Source organism: Dermacentor variabilis, chromosome 4 (genome assembly GCF_050947875.1).
Source record: "Dermacentor variabilis isolate Ectoservices chromosome 4, ASM5094787v1, whole genome shotgun sequence".
In the NCBI taxonomy this organism is placed as follows: Eukaryota; Metazoa; Arthropoda; class Arachnida; order Ixodida; family Ixodidae; genus Dermacentor; species Dermacentor variabilis.
In genome coordinates, this window is record NC_134571.1 from 70,009,346 (window position 1) to 70,027,161 (window position 17,816).

At 44.1% G+C, this 17,816-nt stretch overlaps 1 protein-coding gene across 1 annotated transcript in view; it reads right to left on the minus strand.

Moving 5' to 3' along the window:
* LOC142579330 (salivary peroxidase/catechol oxidase-like) overlaps positions 1–17,816 on the minus strand; it is a 152,004-nt gene that overhangs the window by 14,398 nt on the left and 119,790 nt on the right. The window contains exons 11-13 of the mRNA XM_075689400.1: positions 14,744–14,876; positions 13,694–13,821; positions 10,922–11,124 (exon numbers count right to left, since the gene is read on the minus strand). Coding sequence (XP_075545515.1) covers positions 10,922–11,124; positions 13,694–13,821; positions 14,744–14,876 — 464 coding nt within the window. The remainder of the gene's footprint in view (positions 1–10,921; positions 11,125–13,693; positions 13,822–14,743; positions 14,877–17,816) is intronic.

Consider the following 17,816-nt stretch of genomic DNA (forward strand, 5'->3'; position numbering starts at 1 on the left):
CAAGGAATGACAAAGACACAACTCATAGAAAAGTAGGGGGCGGATCTTGTGCCTCTCAATGGAAAGCACTGCAAACACAATACCTAAACCGGTATCAGCCAACGACGATGTGCAACTTGTCAATCTTCTGAGGATGCTTGTCAACGTCATCAGATCTCTAATCACCGGTCCTGCCAGACACCAGCAGCGTCAGCAGCAGAGCAACTTTTGGAAGCCCTCGTTCCAGTCCTCGACGGCCTTCACTAGACGCTTTACCGGAAGAAATTTTACCAGTTGTCAGCAGCCTCGCCCCTTTGTGCTGCAATGGAATGTCAAGGCGATGCGACCGCGGTACGCTGATCTTGTCCTTCGACTCATCGCTATAAAGACCCCACCAGACGTTATAGCGCTTCAGGAAACTAACGTAAAGAAAGACGAATATCGATTGCCAGGCTTCGTGGGTGTCCACAGTAACACTCTATGCGCGGAACCAGCTTGTGGCTCTTTCCCGTTTGTGGACGCGGCGCGTACGCGCAATGCTTCAAAAGCATCACTGTACGTGTGTGCTGACTTGGACTTCCGGTTCTTGACACAGACGGCATCTGTGACGATGAGTTTGAGTGTGCAGCTGTTACTGTGAGCCTCGGAGGTGTGTTACGACGGTGGCAAGCATATACAACAGGCCTACACGTTCTTCCGATACCTCCCTACTTGAGGGCTTAGTGTCTCGATGTGGTGCGTCGTTTGTGTTATGCGGAGATATTAATGCCCACCATCCGCGATGGTGTAGCCGTCCCCAAGACAATCGTGGGGCAGAGATTAACGAGATCATTATGAAGAACAATCTGCAAATACTGAATGATGGTTCACCTGCATCTATAGGTAGAGGAAAAGAGCATTCCGCTATAGATCTTGCGATATCAACGAGAGATCTCTGTCTAGCCTGGTCATGTGAACCTGACCCGTGGGGCTGAGATCACCTACCTGTTAGCACCAACGCATACTGTGTGCCGCCAGGATGTCGTTTATACAGTGACTAACTGGGACAAGTTCCGTCAGCTGATGCCAGAGGCGCCGTCTCAAGACAGCCTGTTTAAACTTATGAGTGAGGGCTTACGAGAAGCGACAGTACAACGACGAAGGAGTATCGGCAAACCAAACCCCGATCTCAAGCTTTTGAGGATCCGCGCATGTCGACGGCGCGCTTATAGACGGGCACAGCGCTCTAAACGACGCACCGACTGGAATATATATAATCGCATTGATGCAGCCATACTGCGGCATACAAAACAACTTCGTCGCAAGAGCTGGGAAGCTTTGTGTAGTTCGTTGCATACTAGAAGTGGTTTTGGAAGTGTATGGCGCATACTGAAGGCTCTCTGCACTCCTGAAATCTGCCAGCATCCTACGGCTGCATTGAGCATAGCGACTGGCCACTCACCAAAAGTAATAGCAGAGTCATTTGCTGACATTTTCGTCTCTCCTGCATCCAGTGACACCACAAATAGCGACCTTCCTTCTTTGACAAGTCACAGCACCATAACCGCTTCCTACAGTCTAGCTTGCCAGATGGACGAGGCAGATTTCACTCTTGAGGAGCTGCGACATGCGCTGAGCCTCTCCAAACGCCGCACTGCTCCAGGCGAAGATGGTGCGACGTATCAATCATTACGGTACGTTGACAAGAGTTTTCATGACCGTATATTGAACGAGTATAATGAAGTATGGAGAACCGGTGTAATCCCTGCTGAATGGAAATCGCCCGTGGTAATACCAATTTTAAAGCCCGGGCGTCCTGCAAGGCACCTCAAATCCTACCGGCCAATATCCCTAACTTCAAATGTCATCAAGTTAATGGAGCGAATGGGCTTGTTTCGCTTAGATGTCAGGCTAGAGGAGCTGAATTTTTTCCCTGATGTCATGAGTGGCTTTCGTCGCCGCCGTTCAGCTCCGGACAGCATATCAGACCTTATCTCAGCGCTCAAACTTGCTAAAGGAAACAAACACTCCACCTACATGCTCTTCCTAGACATACAGCAAGCTTTCGATTCAGTTCCGCATAAGGCGATTATTTCCGCTGTTGCAACCACGGGAATTTCGGGTCGTCTGCTCTACTTTGTGCATAATTTTCTATCGGAGCGCCGGATGAAAGTGCGTGTTGGAGGAATAACTAGTGAATATCGGAATGTGAAGTGCGGTGTCCCACAGGGCAGCGTATTATCGCTGCTTTTAACACCGTACTCGCCGCGCTTCCAAGTCGTTTGCCTCGGGACAGTGACTTCCCTGTGAGCATAGCTGTCTACGCAGATGACATTGCTCTGTGGATAAGCGGCCCTTCGCACCTTGGTCCGTGGCTTCGTGCAAGCTTGCAAAGAACTCTAAACGTTACTTCGGAGTACATGGGAGAAGTCGGCCTGCTCATATCACCTGCTAAGTCGGCTGCAATAGCATATCACCCTAAACAACGCGCTCGTCAAACAATGAGCCGACTGTATCTTGACGAAACGCCTATAAACTGGGTGCGACAACACCGTTATTTGGGGTTAATTGTGGATGATCGCATCTCTTGGCGTCCTGCCGGTAAATCTGTACGACGCAAATCGCACTCCCTCCTTAACTATATATATATGTGGCCGCCTTGACTACTAGAAGTGCTGGCTGCGACCAAACAACGGCTCTCCAGGTGTATCAGTCATCTGTACTCTCAAGCATGATGTACGCATTGCCAGTCCTGAATATACCACCTAGTTTGATGGCCCAACTGGAGCGAGATCATCGCGTTGCGCTTCGACTAATGCTTGGATTACCTCGTGAGGCGCAATCTATTGCATTGCTCACTGAAGCGCATCAGTTACCCCTGAGGCTGCAAGTAGACCAGAGAGCTCTATATGATATTGAGCGTCTGCACCGCGCACCGAATGGTCAATCGCTCCTTGATCGTCTCATTCACCACCCTTTATCTCGCATGGGGAAAATGGCGGCATTATTTATGAATATTACTAACATTTCTGAACATGCTCCTTTGGATACGCCTCTGCCTCCAAAAGATATCACGAAACAAGTATTCCTCATTTACCTCACAATCCCTGAAAAGCACAAAAGGTCTGATATGCCTGTTTCGGCAGTATTCCAGTTGACTCAGTCTCACATGTTCGAAACGTTTCCAGATTATCTTCAAGTATTCACAGATGCATCTGTACCCAGCGACGGTCAAGACACCTCTGCAACTTTTTTCTGCCCTTCAACTCAAGTACGGCGTATCTTCCAAATATTTCATCCAACTTCGTCAACAACTGCGGAGCTAGCATCAATTAATACTGCACTGAAATACGTGCAAGAGGGGTTAACTACATCAAAGGTTGCCATCTTTACTAACTCCCGTGCTGCCCTTAGCAGGTGACAACGCAGCGAGATTGATTGTCCACTTGTGCGCAGCATTACTTACTCTAAGAGCAAAATTTCATCACGTGGGGTATCTCGAGCTCGTTGCTCAATGGATACCTTCACACGTTGGAATCGCCGGAAATGAAGAGCCTGATCGGCTCGCTTCAACTTGCGCTCATAACATCTGTGACTGCCCAGAAATTTTGTGCAAGCTTGATGACGCTCGTCTGCTGATTCGTCTCCACCTACTCAAGCAGCATCCAGACCAGCGCGTTGCAAATGGAACGTTCCCGCCCCGTGTTCGCGGTCGACGCTTGCCTCGTCGCGCGAGCACAACTACTCAAGCTCAGGGTTGGCTGCGTGAACGTGCACGAACGTTTATACAGACAAAGACGTGTGAAAAGTTCATTGTGTACATCTTGTGGCTGCTGCGAGACACTTCAGCACCTTGTATTTGAGTGTCCCGCTTTCAGTGCGCAGCGCATGTCGCTAGTGAGAAACTATCATCTCCATGGCCAGCGGTGTGCGATAATCGACGAATGTTTATACCCCAGTGGTTGTGCGTCTAAACGGATCAGGCTCATCGCGCTCTACTTACTTTTCTAGAGTTGACTTAGGTCCACGTTTGTAGCGTCAAAACTATTCTATTCAACTTTCTGTAGTAGCGTGACCTTCAGTAACGGACCCTACTGTGAGTGATCTGTACAGTGTTCTACTTTAGTCTTTAGGTTTCTCCTGTTGCTCTTCCTTTCCTCTTTCCTCCCCTCCTTCGTATCTTCCATTTCTCTGTTGCTGTCACCTCCCTTCTGAAGAGTAGGCAGGCGTTGTTCCCCTTCCGGTGGCAGTTGCCAGCCTGCTCCTCGCTTTTCCTTTCCTATTAATTGTGAAATAATAATAATAATAATAATAATAATAATAATAATAATAATAATAATAATAATAATAATAATAATAATAATAATAATAATAATAATAATAATAATAATAATAATAATAATAATAATAAATTATGTAAAGCTGGTTCCCATGTCCACTGGGCGATTGTATATGAATGGAGTAATATTTTTAGTCCTATTGGCGATAAAACTTATAACATCCGTACGAGAGGCAAATGCAAACCAAATGCAGCACAAAATATAATTTCAGTGGATACTTGGACATTATAATATTCCAGGCAACACTGCAGCCGATGCAGCTGCACATGTACTATCGCTCTCAGCAGGGGCATAGCGAAGGGGGGGGGAGGCTTAAGGGGCTTCAGCCCCCTCCCCCCCCCCCCCCTTCCGAGATGTTTTCGTGCTGTCCATGCACCGCCGACCATGGCAACCCCCGGCGCCGGAAATCATTCTGGATTTTGTGTCGAATATCTTTTTCACGCTCGAAAAGATCTTTCACCTTCAACATTGCGAAGTCGGGCTGGATTTGGAGGCAACGCCCATGCATCGGGAGTCCCATATCGTAACGCAAGGCGCCCCACTGAGCACAAAGTTTCAAGGGCCTTTTCATGGCGAGCGGGCTCGTCTCGGCATGTCGCGGAGGCCGCGGAATCTACGGAGCGCTTGGATTTCAATCCTGAAACTTCATGGGTATAAAGTTCTCATAACCTTTTGATGCGAAAGGTGCACTGACATTTCGAAAGTCGTGCTTTAGAGTTTCAATTCTGGAACTTTGTGGGTTTAATGCTGTTATGAACATTTGATGCCAAATGTGCATCGACTTTTCTAAACTCGTACATCGCACCACACAAAGAGACAAGCCGAATCATTACGCTATCGGACAAGTTCACAAAGCACGCAACGAGGTCCAATGAGGCGAAGCGTTGTGGTGGTTCATTTGTGTCGTCTTCTCACAGAAAAGAATATCAACATTTTTTTTTCACCTGCGCCAAAGCATCCATGTCACGACACTAAGGCGCGCAAAGGTAACTAAGTTCTTATTTATATTTCTACTCTGAATTTTATTCGCGAGAACATATTGAGCCTCTTTCTCTCTCTCTTCCTTTTTTTTTTGTTCTCGCTACCCGCGGGCTGCCGATCCAGCCATAACGCATGCGTTTTTCTCGTGCTGCATCGACCACCCCGCGGCTCACTTCGATGCATGTTCGTTTTTCTCTGGCGAACTGGGTTTTCGCCTGGCAGAGTTTTGGACTCTTTCTGGATAGCAGAGGAGAAAACGAAACAATGCATAGTCGCTCGCCGCCATCGCGGGGACTTGACGGATTGCAACGCGTTCTCTTGAGCGCAACTTCTCCGGAAAATTTTGCTCGCCGGTGTAGGATACCGAGCATTATTCGCAGGGTTCTCTGTGCACCAAGCGTCTCACGTTTTCTTTAATATTCCTTCGGCAGCCAAATTAGGTGCCCAAAGTAGGCATTCGACTGTGGCCAACTTATTTTCCTTTGCGTTTTTTTTTTCATTTCGGTGTTCTCGCCCCACAAAAGAAAATAAAGGATGAGTTGATTAGACAAGAATGGAGCATAAGCATCGATGAACTGGCAGAGCGTGCGAACATCAGTCACGGTTCGGTTCACGCCATGATTTATGAACATCTCGGTTATTGGCTCTTGTGTGCGCAATGGATGCCCAAGATTTTCAACCACCGCCAGAAGATGGAGAAGTTCGGCGCTGCCTTGACGGTATCACAATGACGGTGACGACCTCTTGTCTGCAGTTGTGACCGTGGACTAATCATGCTGCCACTACTACGAGCCTGAAACACGACGGCAAAGCTTACAGTGGAAACATTCGAATTCACCACCTTCAAGGAAATCAAAGGCCGTCATTTCCGCCGGAAAGGTGTTGATTTTTTTTTCGATCGTCAGGGGATTTTACTGATAGAGTTTGCTAAATATCGACAGACTATCAATTGTTTCCGATATCGGGAAATGCCGGATCGGCTGCGTCTCGCAATCAAGAGCAAACGACGTAGGAAATTGACGAATGGGGTCCAATGGGACAATGCCTGTCCCCACGTCGCTGATTTGGTTAAAACAAAATTGGCAAAGTTCAAGTGGCAAACTCTGCAACATCCGCCATACAGCCCAGACCTGTCGCCTTGCCACTCCCACATTTTGGGGGAATTGAAAAAAAAAACGGCTCAAGGGAACCACATTCGTGTCGGGCGATGATGCGAAAGAGTCAGTTATAGACGTCTTACAAACCCTCCCCTCCCCCCCTCCCGAACGAAATTTCTGTCTACGCCACTGGGTCTCAGTGTGAGCTGAAACACGAAAACGCGTGGCAAAGCGATCGCGTGTTTTAACTAATACTGAGCGCGATTGTACGAGTACATAGCAGATATGCTGTGATTTATCACCCAATACCAGGAAGCGAACTGCAATGCACGATAAAAGGAACATAATAAAAATATGTAGAAATACGTGGTTTGACCAAAATTTAGAGAGTTCCGATCTGTATTATATTGACCTAGCTATTGAATTCAATATACCATTACATTTAGACATAAGCCTGTAAACTCTTATTCATAGGTTACGGCTGGGCACCGCTTACACAAAATATTTTTTACGCAGAATTGGCCGCGCTGAAATTCTTCAATGTGATTGTGGCTTAGTTAACGAAGACACATATCACCTTCTTCCCTAATTTTCAAATTATGACCCACCAAGACACCTACTTAAATCATCATTAGTGGCACTAAGGCGTAGACCACTCAGTTTAAAGATGCATTAATAAAAAAGAAATGTTGATGTTATTAATGAACTAAAGCTGACTATATGGCCCGTGTCCAAAGGCCCTTTTGGGTCGCCTTTATGTCCCATATTTATAAATCAATAGTTCCTTCAGAAGTGATTTGCATTATTATTATTATTGTTATTATTACTATTATTATTATTATTATTATTATTATTATTATTATTATTATTATTATTATTATTATTATTATTATTATTATTATTATTATTATTATTATTATTATTATTATTATTATTATTTAATATGGAAACATACATGCACACAAAGGAAACAGGGAGGGAGCAAGCTAACAACTGCCATCGAGAGGGGCACACTGCCTACACTTTCGGGAGGAGGGAATGAAAAGAGGGGGAGATAGGAAACAAAGAAAGGGGAAAGAAAATAGGAAATAAACAAGTGAGCGTGACACGGTCAAAAGAAAGTAGGAACACGGAAAAATGTTTATAAGCGGGAGGCCAAATCACTTTTCTGCACGAAAGTTAGCAAGGCTCTATGGGCCTGGTCGCGTTGAGCAGCACTCCCTTTCGGAAAGAGGCAATAGTCAAGGGCCGTACACTTGAGTCCAATCAGTCTACATTTCTTAGTTAGTAGTGCACATTGTGTGACGAATGCGGGAAACTCTAATTAGAGGTGTTCTCGTGTCTCACAGGAGCCACAGGACGTACGCGACGGACGGTCCACACGTCCTTGACGATACAAGCATTCGCGCACCAACCCAGAGCCAAGTCTTAATTTCACTAACAGTGCTCTAACACTACGAGGCAAGCCACGACCACAGACACGGGGAGGGAACGAGCCGTTTGCAACAAGCTGGCCTGGGTGCTGCTTTAGGAGGTACCGGCAATTAACACACGGGTGTTGTCAATCATACAAGAAATTTCTGGGCAGTCACTCCCGTTGTGAGCCCAAGTTGTAGCGAGAGAATCAGACTCTTCATTTCCAGCAGTACCCACGTGTGAAGGCATCCACTGGGCAATGAGGGGACGCCCCAGAAGAAGTAATCTTGTAGGCGGACTCTATTATACTGCGTAAAATTGGGCTATTCGCATCCTTTATCAACAGCCTGCTAAGGGCAGCACGGGACTCCGTAAGGAAGACGACCTTCGATGTGCTTATTTCTTCCTGTAGGTATTTCAGAGAGAGAGAGAGAGAAGTTTAATGATACGAAATGCAGCGAGGTCGACCTGAGGTATATTCCTCTAGCCAGGTACTCGACGTTGGGGGAAGGGGAAGAATTTCAGAGCAACATGAACCGCTGCCAGCTCCGCAATTGTTGATGAGGATGGATGAGGTATTCGAAACACCCTTCTTATGTCAGTCTAAGGGTAGAAGAAAGCTAATGGTGTATTTCTCATCGTACTGTAAATCCAGGATCTGACTTGCCGGTGTCAGCGAGCCCTTTGTGTTTCTGTGTTCGGTTCTCTTTTTCTTGTCTCAATTTAGCGCCATTATGACTTTCTCACGTGAGTTTTTTTATGCGTTATGCTGTGAAATTTACTATTTCTTCATAGTAATCACACTTTCTCAGAGATCACGCGCTAGTTCCGCATCGCACGTTATACGCATACATTTGAACATTTTTCTAGCGGATTTTCTTCCCCATTTTCTCCTTCCCAGGTGTATAGAGTAGCCAAGCGGCAGCGACCATAGTTACCCACCCACCTTACTTTCGTTATCTCTTTCTTAGTGTGCAGTGAGGATTTCTTTTCATTGAAATTGCTGCTTATCTTTATTAATTTATTTATGATTTTGTCTTTTTCAGTGTGTGTTTAGCTAGGGATACATCTGGTTCTTGAGTGGACGAACTTTCATCTTTGTTGCAGGCAATACAGAACAACAGCAAGCAAAGCAGGCATATACGCGAAAAGCTGTAAAAATTCCTATAGAAAAATAAACATATCTGCCATAACACCCATGTCGAATAATCTCAGGTGATGCATAAGCCATCCTATATGAAAACCCGCATATTCGCATATGTCACATGGGACTATTGGACGTGGAAGTTATGGGGCATATCGGCTTTTTCGATATAGATGCCTTCCTTCCGATTCACTACTTTCCCAGGGTGTAGCCGACTATTTGAGTCATGTTGTTTGACCTTCCAAAGCAACACTGGTGCTATGACAGATGCCGCTGTGGATGGCTCTGGAGTGTTTTTTAGTACCTGTGCACCCGAATAAGAGTACATGAGAGTTTGTGCGCTTCAAGCCCATGAGAATGTGACCGCTCTGGCAGGGAATGAAACCAGCAACTTCGTGTTCAGCAGCATGTTATCATAGCCACTTAACCACCCCGCCTGGACCCGACGTATAGCTAAAGACCATTTCTATGTGTGCGTTTTCAGCAGTGACAGAGTACTCCTTATCCGGAAAGTTGCAACTGGTATCTTGATTCGGCTAAGTCACATGATGGACATAACAAAATATTTACAGCTCATTAAGTGGACTGGAAGCCGCCTACTATGCGTAGTGTCTGAAGCTCTGTTCAGGAAGAAAAGAGAACTGTTCATTTGAGTAGTCCTTTGGAATTAGTTAATGCGCAGCCGGAATTTCCCGTGATCCTCCGGGTTTGGGTTAGTATAATCGCGCTGACGCACCTGCTGATGGTCGAACCGTGAGAAAAACAAGGTGGGTAATCTCAACACCACGCATTCGCCCTAATAAGGTAAGCAAGTCGCCAAAAAGCTATTTTAAACTGTTCAGCATCCTTTTAGTACAGTTTCAATATACTGTAATTTTCTGGCATCTCACTGGCTTGATTGGTTTCAACATACTGCAATTTTCTGGCTTCTGATCGTGCTTGGCTTTAATTTTCTGCCGAATGGAAAGAAATTCGACGGGTTCTCCTCTAGAAATAAAGTTGACAAGGATGTAAGTTTGAATTAGTTAATTCCACATTAACAATGGTGAAGCAGCGGAAAATACATGGACGAAAGGAAGACGTAAGAGACAGAAACATGCGCATGCTTGTTAACTTCACTTTCCTTGCTTACACATGCATACATGCATGAGGCAGAGAAAAACCACAATATTGTAACCAGAATATAAGATTATATTGTTAAAGCCGGATTTGTTCTGCCTAGGAAATGGCACTCTTTTTAGGTGAAGACGAGCGATGGCGTGCTAACGCACTTGTCGCCCTATGAAAGGATCTTTCTGGCTTCAGCAAGCAGCCGTATAATTTAGTTTTTCTCTGATACACTACTTCTGTGTTTCCATAGAGTGGCTCGCCTCGGCAACCCCAGAAACATGTTTTAAAATTCTCTTTCGGTGCCTTTTCGCACGTTATACTTGTGATCCTTTATTCTCGCTTTGAAGCAGTGACGAGTATTCCTTATGTAATGGCTAGAGTACACGACGCTGTCAGCACTGGTGAAGAAGAAGTTCTTTTGGTTTCTTGTGCCCCTACGTTTTACTGAAAGAATCGTGTTCACGTTTGTCCACAACCTGGAATACCTGTCGGATGCATAGAAAACGACGTCGATTCCAACTCGCGTTCCATTCTTTCTGAGGTTGTGTGACGGTTTGTGCACACAAAGAAGCCACACAAAGCTTGTTTTCTTTCTGTCATGATTTGTTGATCCCTCTCGACCTTTATCTTATGTTCTGAGCATACTTTTCACTGCAGCCACCAGGAGGAAATGCGGATAATGGGCTTGAACTGGGAACTGGCCAAATGTGACAAGGATGAGATGAGCTCGCGGATGAGGGAAATTGCGGAGGAGCGCGATGAGACCGCGATCCTCTCCAAGCTCCTTAAATTTTATGCTAATAAGCTAACCTCCCCGAGACATCAAAGGTGACACAGCGTAGAACACACATAAAATTTTCTTGTCTTTCGCTTACTTGTAGATCTGCGAATAGCGGAATGCCGTGCCGTTGTTAAGCCATGGCTCGAAGTCGGCGAACGTATGGGCACGTGGCAGTCCGCACCACTCTCGGAACGAGTTGTACCCTGGCACGCCATGCTCCCGGGCCCGCTGAAGGTTGATGGCGATAAGGTCCTTGCCGAACGGCTCCTCGGGGTTTTGGAAGAGATGGTTGGTTACCTAAAACAGGCGGATATTGGAAATTGTACAAATAGGTGTGAGCCGTCAAAGTGGGCTTTGCGCGGACTGACTGGACTGTGATCATTTGTAATGCTACATTCGTGCTGACACACAGGAGGAATGAGATTCAAAATTAGTTTCAGGGCAGTCTACGGCACCCTTCTGGCACTGCTTACAGAAACGCTCATAATAACAGCCATATTTCTATGTTAATCAGTATGTTCATATAACCTTTATGACTCAAGGCTTCGTAGCTCCTACAGTATTGAAACAGAGTAGCAGGAGGCGCGGGGTTCCAACTTCTACGACTGATGCCTCAGCTAACTCTATCGACAGCCATATTTCATTACCAAAGTTTATTTACCCCTTGTGTCTGCTAGAATGGGCACGATTATGAAAGCCTTAAAAGGGCAGTTAATACCAACGACCATTTTCACTTACGTCCTCTTCATTTTCCACTGTTCAGCAGTCACTCTTCTCGCAGCAAACATTATATGTGTAGCACACTGTATAGACTAGCCTAACAAAAAAGATGTCCAGGAGCATATATATATATATATATATATATATAGTGCAGATAGTCTTGCTTCCGCAGTGACCGGCGTGTTGGCTTCAGTGCATGGATTTAAGAGGACATTCAGCACATTTTCTTAGTAAAGTTTCTGTACGACGGTAGGTTGAATCTATCTATATAACTGTTGCACCATTATTGACCATTTGGCAGTAGCCTGCACAGAACTGTCAAAGAAAGACCTGGGTCATTCAAAATCGTAGAGCCTTCTTTTTGGCATAAAGCACTTTCCAAAGCTATCCCATCACGAATATCGCACCTTACTTGCTGCAATATTGACTCTCGCGTCTTGAGTTACAAGCTAAATTGCGTTCCCAGCAGCGAGTTAAAACTATTGATTGCTCGAATACTGTGTGCCAAGTGCTTACTGTGACATCCATTAACACCGAAATGACATGACATGTTTGTTTGGTCTGCACACAGACATTTAACTTGACTATCGCTGTTACAATGCTAAATACGTGCGCGCAGACAATGCATATGTATGCACAAAAAGCGTGTCCACAGTAAAACGTACGCACAGTTATATGTATGCACAGTAATATGAATTATCTGCCATCCACAAAAGCAGAAGGTTCATTGAACTGCACTGGTGCCGTGGACATCAACGGCAGCGGACGCCTCAATGTGATGACAAGGCGCATGAAATATAGGCGGTACACTTGTACTTTAAACGACGAGTAATTGGGTTGCACAGAAGTTTATTTTCGTTTACACAGCACACGGAGGAGGCTCAGAAGAATAGCGAAAATAACGTTTCTCTTGATGGGGTGTGAGCATCCTTAGATGGCAAGACAGCAGTCGGTTCGTACGTTAAAAACGAACTGTCTTTGACAGAGATACCAAAATTTAAAAATTAACATCTGTACACAATGAGAGAAGAACATGTAATAACTATACAAATGCTGATAAATCAGCAGAAAATGAACTTCTTTGTATATACAAAGACATTGTTTTAAATGTTTCTAAAGTAAATAGGAAGTATTACGCAAAACTTCATTTGCATGCAGGAATGACTAAAAACTAGAAACTCAGAAACTCCTAAAGCATATGCTCAAATTGAGCGCAAGACTGCAACCAAGGCATCTTGTATTACGTACAGCTGTCTGTCCCAGTATTCTGCACTTCGGAAAGGTGGAGTCACCCTATGTCCTCAGGATAAATAGCACACCGCACAAGGCTGTAGCAGCTTTAGAAGGTTAAAGACAATATTATAATGAGTGTAATGCGTATAATGCGTCCTACAAAACCAATAAAAAGAAAGACGACGCAAAGTGCAAATAGCATTGCATTCCTTTTATTAATTAATTGCCGGCAAAAAAAAAGTCAAGCACCAACATTTTTACCCCACAACTTGCGATAAAAAGAGAATAAGCTTACAAGAATTAAAGCCATTACGATACAAAAGCCCTGAAGGACTAGTTCGAGCGAACATTTCGCAACTCGTGAAACAGCCACTGTGCCAGAGGCCGAATTGACAAAGCTGTTTGTTCGTAAGGGCTGTTTGCCATGAAAGCAACTGGCCTCAGCGACCGATTGTAGACGCGATGTGAGGGACAAGTTTACTCCTTCGCATTGCCATAATACCGTCCTCCTTACCTCTCCTTTCTTCATTTTCATTCCTTAACCCCCTTTTCCCGCATAGAAGTAGCAAAACCGACTCCTGTTTCGTTGAACTCCCTAGCTTCCCTTGCTTCTTTTCCTCTTTCCCCTCCTTTTTGCCATTCGCCGGAAGGTTTCCCTAATCATAAATCTAACAGGACGATTCGCTAGTATATGTTCTTGTGAACACTCCTAGCGTAAGAATATTTTTTTTGAATAGGGGGAAAACATATCCTGCCCAAGAAATTTTGTTCCTTCCTTCCTTCCAACTTCACGACATCAGCGGGACAACTTAGATTAGATTACTTAGATTACTTCAACACAACATGCACAATCGCTTTGCAACACGCTATGATATTTGTCTATGACATCACTATTAAAATATGGAAGACATACCTCTTGCGTGACGAATGGATCGTAGGTTTGGGCCGGTGTGTTTATAAGACCTCCGGCCAATTCGTCGAGCTTGCCCGGCTGATAGACGATGAAAGGCTGCCGCAGTAGGTTGCGCAGAAAATCCTCTCCTGCAGAGCCATCAGGTATCGTGTTAGTTTTTTGTGCCTTTTACTAAAAAGGCCGTGGCACAGCGTTCACATAAGCAAGGGACGCAAGATTCTGTAATTCTGTTTAGAGGCACCTTAACTTTTCAGTCGTTGCTATGGCTCGAAGCGGCTGAATAAGTAGGCTTATTGCACATCACAATGTAAATATCTAATAATATTTATAGTGCTTAACGGGTTTAAGCATATTAAGTTATGCACTGATATGGAAGCGTAGCAGTTACACCCATACATGAACACACACACTGAAGTGTTGGATTACACATACGATTTTAGCATTAGACATGTTTCTCAGTAATTTGACAATATTTCGATTAGTATTCCCTGCCTTAATAATCGGAACAAAATAGGAACATAAAGATTCTAGCAATGTTCTTTATTTCCCAATTCACCTCTTAAGAAAGACATCGTTACATCCGGAATTGCATTTAGAATCATTTTGGTCTGGGTTCTTAACGCGGGTAATTGTATAGTAGTAGAAATTACTTGTGAGAAAGAGAATTGAATTTTGCAACGTTTATTTCACACTTCTTCCAAGTGTTTTGCTTACACGTGCGAACTTCAAATGCTCTGACACGCGTTGGGCAAATTAAGAAGTAAGCTATAACAGTCACAAAAAAATGAATTAACCAGCCAATATTAATGTGGGGGCCTTTTTTTTATACAAACATACATTCATTTTACTTTTCTTTTATCACCCTATAGGGTGATAGGCGCCAAGTTGCTCATTCCCGGTATTACGACAGCGCAATAATGTACAAGTCAATAACGAAAAGTGCGAACAATGAAAACTGAGATGTACCGCCATAAAATTCGGCATTAGCTTGCTTTTCCAGGTGAAGAAATGAAGCAAAACACATACGCAAACAGCATGTGCAATTCTTACCGATGAATTCGTGGTACTTGTTGTAGCGCCTGACCATACCCTGGATGAACGTATGTCCGAACCTGAACGCGGCTGATTGGAAGGAGTTGGAGAGCGCCAAGTTGACATCGGGATCGTATCCGTGCCAATAACCCTGCAATGAGAACAAAAAATTCAGTATACTTACCACAGTCTCGCACTATAGAAGTGGTTTGCTACCGGCTGTCTTCGTGCCGTCAAGACAAGATATTTTTTGACAATATCGGGTGAACGGTTTTACAGCAGCATACTTGCGCAAGAGTGACGACAAAACGAGTTTTCGATAAATCCGGTATCAAACTATCCCTATTGTCATGGCATCGTTTTCGCGTGAAGCGAGCTCGGTCTACCAAAACGTTTGTGAAGAGAGATCGAAACAGAGAAAGGTTAGCTGGGAGGCTAGCCAGATGCTAATTTCCGTTTTTCATCTCTGTACGGGGTGTGAGAAAATACTATTATAAAGAAGGAAGGAAGAGCTGGAAGGAAATGATTAGGAAGTACTACCGGCGTTTGCTGACTCTGGCGGATCGCAAAAAGCAGGATGGTGCTTTCATTGTCTGGAATATCATGTTACTTCAATGTTCAAATAGATTACCTCTTCCTAGAGAAATTGCTGACTTGCTGAGTACCCTTACAAAAATGACTTTAGACTGTCTATAGAAAGTCTATAGACTTTTCATAGACGACCTTTCCTTTCTATAGATTTGGACTTTGTTGATATAAAGTCTATAGACTGTCTATAGACGAAAGTCGATAAAGTTTCTATTTCTTTTTGTCTATTCGCAGTCTATAGACGGTCTATAGAAAAAAGTCGATAAGGTGTTTGTTTCCTTTTTGTCTGCTTCCCCTCTATAGAATGCCTACAGACGAAAGTCGACACAGTCTCTATCTATTTTTGTCCATACTTTGTCTTTAGACTTTCTATAGACGAAAGTCGATAGGGTTTCTATTTCTTTTTGTCTATTCGCAGTCTATAGACGGTCTATAGAAAAAAGTCGATAAGGTGTTTGTTTCCTTTTTATCTGCTTCCCCTCTATAGAATACCTACAGACGAAAGCGGATACAGTCTCTATCTATGTTTGTCCATACTTTGTCTATAGACTTTCTATAGACGAAAGTCGATAGGGTTTCTATTTCTTTTTGTCTACTCGCAGTCTATAGACGGTCTATAGAAAAAAGTCGATAAGGTGTTTGTTTCTTTTTTGTCTGCTTCCCCTCTATAGAATACCTACAGACGAAAGTAGACACAGTCTCTATCTATCTTTGTCCATACTTTGTCTATAGACTTTCTATAGACGAAAGTCGATAGCGTTTCTATTTATTTTTGTCTATTCGCAGTCTATAGACGGTCTATAGAAAAAAGTCGATAAGGTGTTTGTTTCCTTTTTATCTGCTTCCCCTCTATAGAATACCTACAGACGAAAGCGGATACAGTCTCTATCTATTTTTGTCCATACTTTGCCTATAGACTTTCTATAGACGAAAGTCGATAGGGTTTCTATTTCTTTTTGTCTACTCTCAGTCTATAGACGGTCTATAGAAAAAAGTCGATAAGGTGTTTGTGCCTTTTTTGCCTACTTCCCCTCTATGGACTACCTATAGACGAAAGTGGATACAGTCTCTATTTTTGTCCATACTTTGTCTATAGACTTTCTATAGACGAAAGTCGATAAGGTTTCTATTTCTTTTTGTCTACTCGCTGTCTATAGACGGTCTATAGAAAAAGTCGATAAGGTGTTTTTTTCTTTTTGTCTATTTCCCCTCTATGGACTACTTTTAGACGAACGTCGATACAGTGTCTATTTATTTTTGTCCATATACTTTGTATATAGACTTTCTGTAGACGAAAGTCGATAAGATTTCTATTTCTTTTTGTCTACTCGCAGTCTATAGACGGTCTATAGAAAAAATTCGATAAGGAGTTTGTTTCTTCTTTGTCTACTTCCCCTCTATATGGACTACCTGTAGACGAAAGCCGATACAGTTTCTATTTATTTTTGTCCATACTTTGTCTGTTGACTCTCTATATTATGGACAATAGTCGACAAGGTTTCTATTTTTTTTCTCTACTCCTGGTGTATTGAATGTCTATAGAAGAAAGTCGATAATATGTAATTCCGAGTTCCCATACCCCCCGCCCTCTGCGAACGCGATGATATGGCACTGGTTCATGCACGACGGCACCGCAACCCTGGCGCGGCGGGCAAACCGTGCAGACTGCTAGTCTGCGTTCGGTGCAGCTGCACCGAACGAGGATCGCGGCGGAGCAGGCACCGTCCGAGTCACCAAGGTCTTCCAGGCACCCGAACGCCCTAAACCTGGCTGCTTCCCGGACGTACACTTCGCGAAGACCAGGTGGTGAAGGTCAGATGGTGAAGATGCGGCAAAGGGGGTGAATAAGTGGCGAAAGCCCGCAGACCAGGTGGTGAATTCACCACCTCTGAGTTGTCGTGGTCTTGCATGTCTATAGATTAACAATAGACAAACATCGTTAATCTGGGCCCAACCCGTTTACGCTGTAACCAAGCGCAGGTACCGGTGGATAATACATAGCTGCATTTGATATAAGCCACTAAAGTTGTATACTGCTGAGATTGCTGTAGAGCCTATTTGTAGACTTTAGTATACACATAGTGTATACCTCCGCATTTGTTGACCACATATGATCTACGTAGTCACTCTCGGCAATCCCAAGACAGTCTTCACAGTTGTCGCATCACTTTTGCGGCAGTAGAATAACGGAAGCAAAACGCCGATCCAATTGTTAAAATATATGTTATGAACGCCAGCTTCAGATACAAGTGGATTCGAAACAGGCATCAAGCTAACAGCAAAGACACTCGTAATGTTTGTAGCTGACAACGCGGACTTTGTGAATGTGCCATGAACCGACGTCGCGCATGTGGTGTTCGCGTTGTGTGTCGTCCGATTCTCGGATACTTTTCACATTGTCTTCATATCTCGGCTGCGTCACTAACATCGGGCGACTTTTGTTGCCTAATATCCTGCACTATAAACTCATCAACGTTTCTCATTCACTTAAAATAGGTGCCAA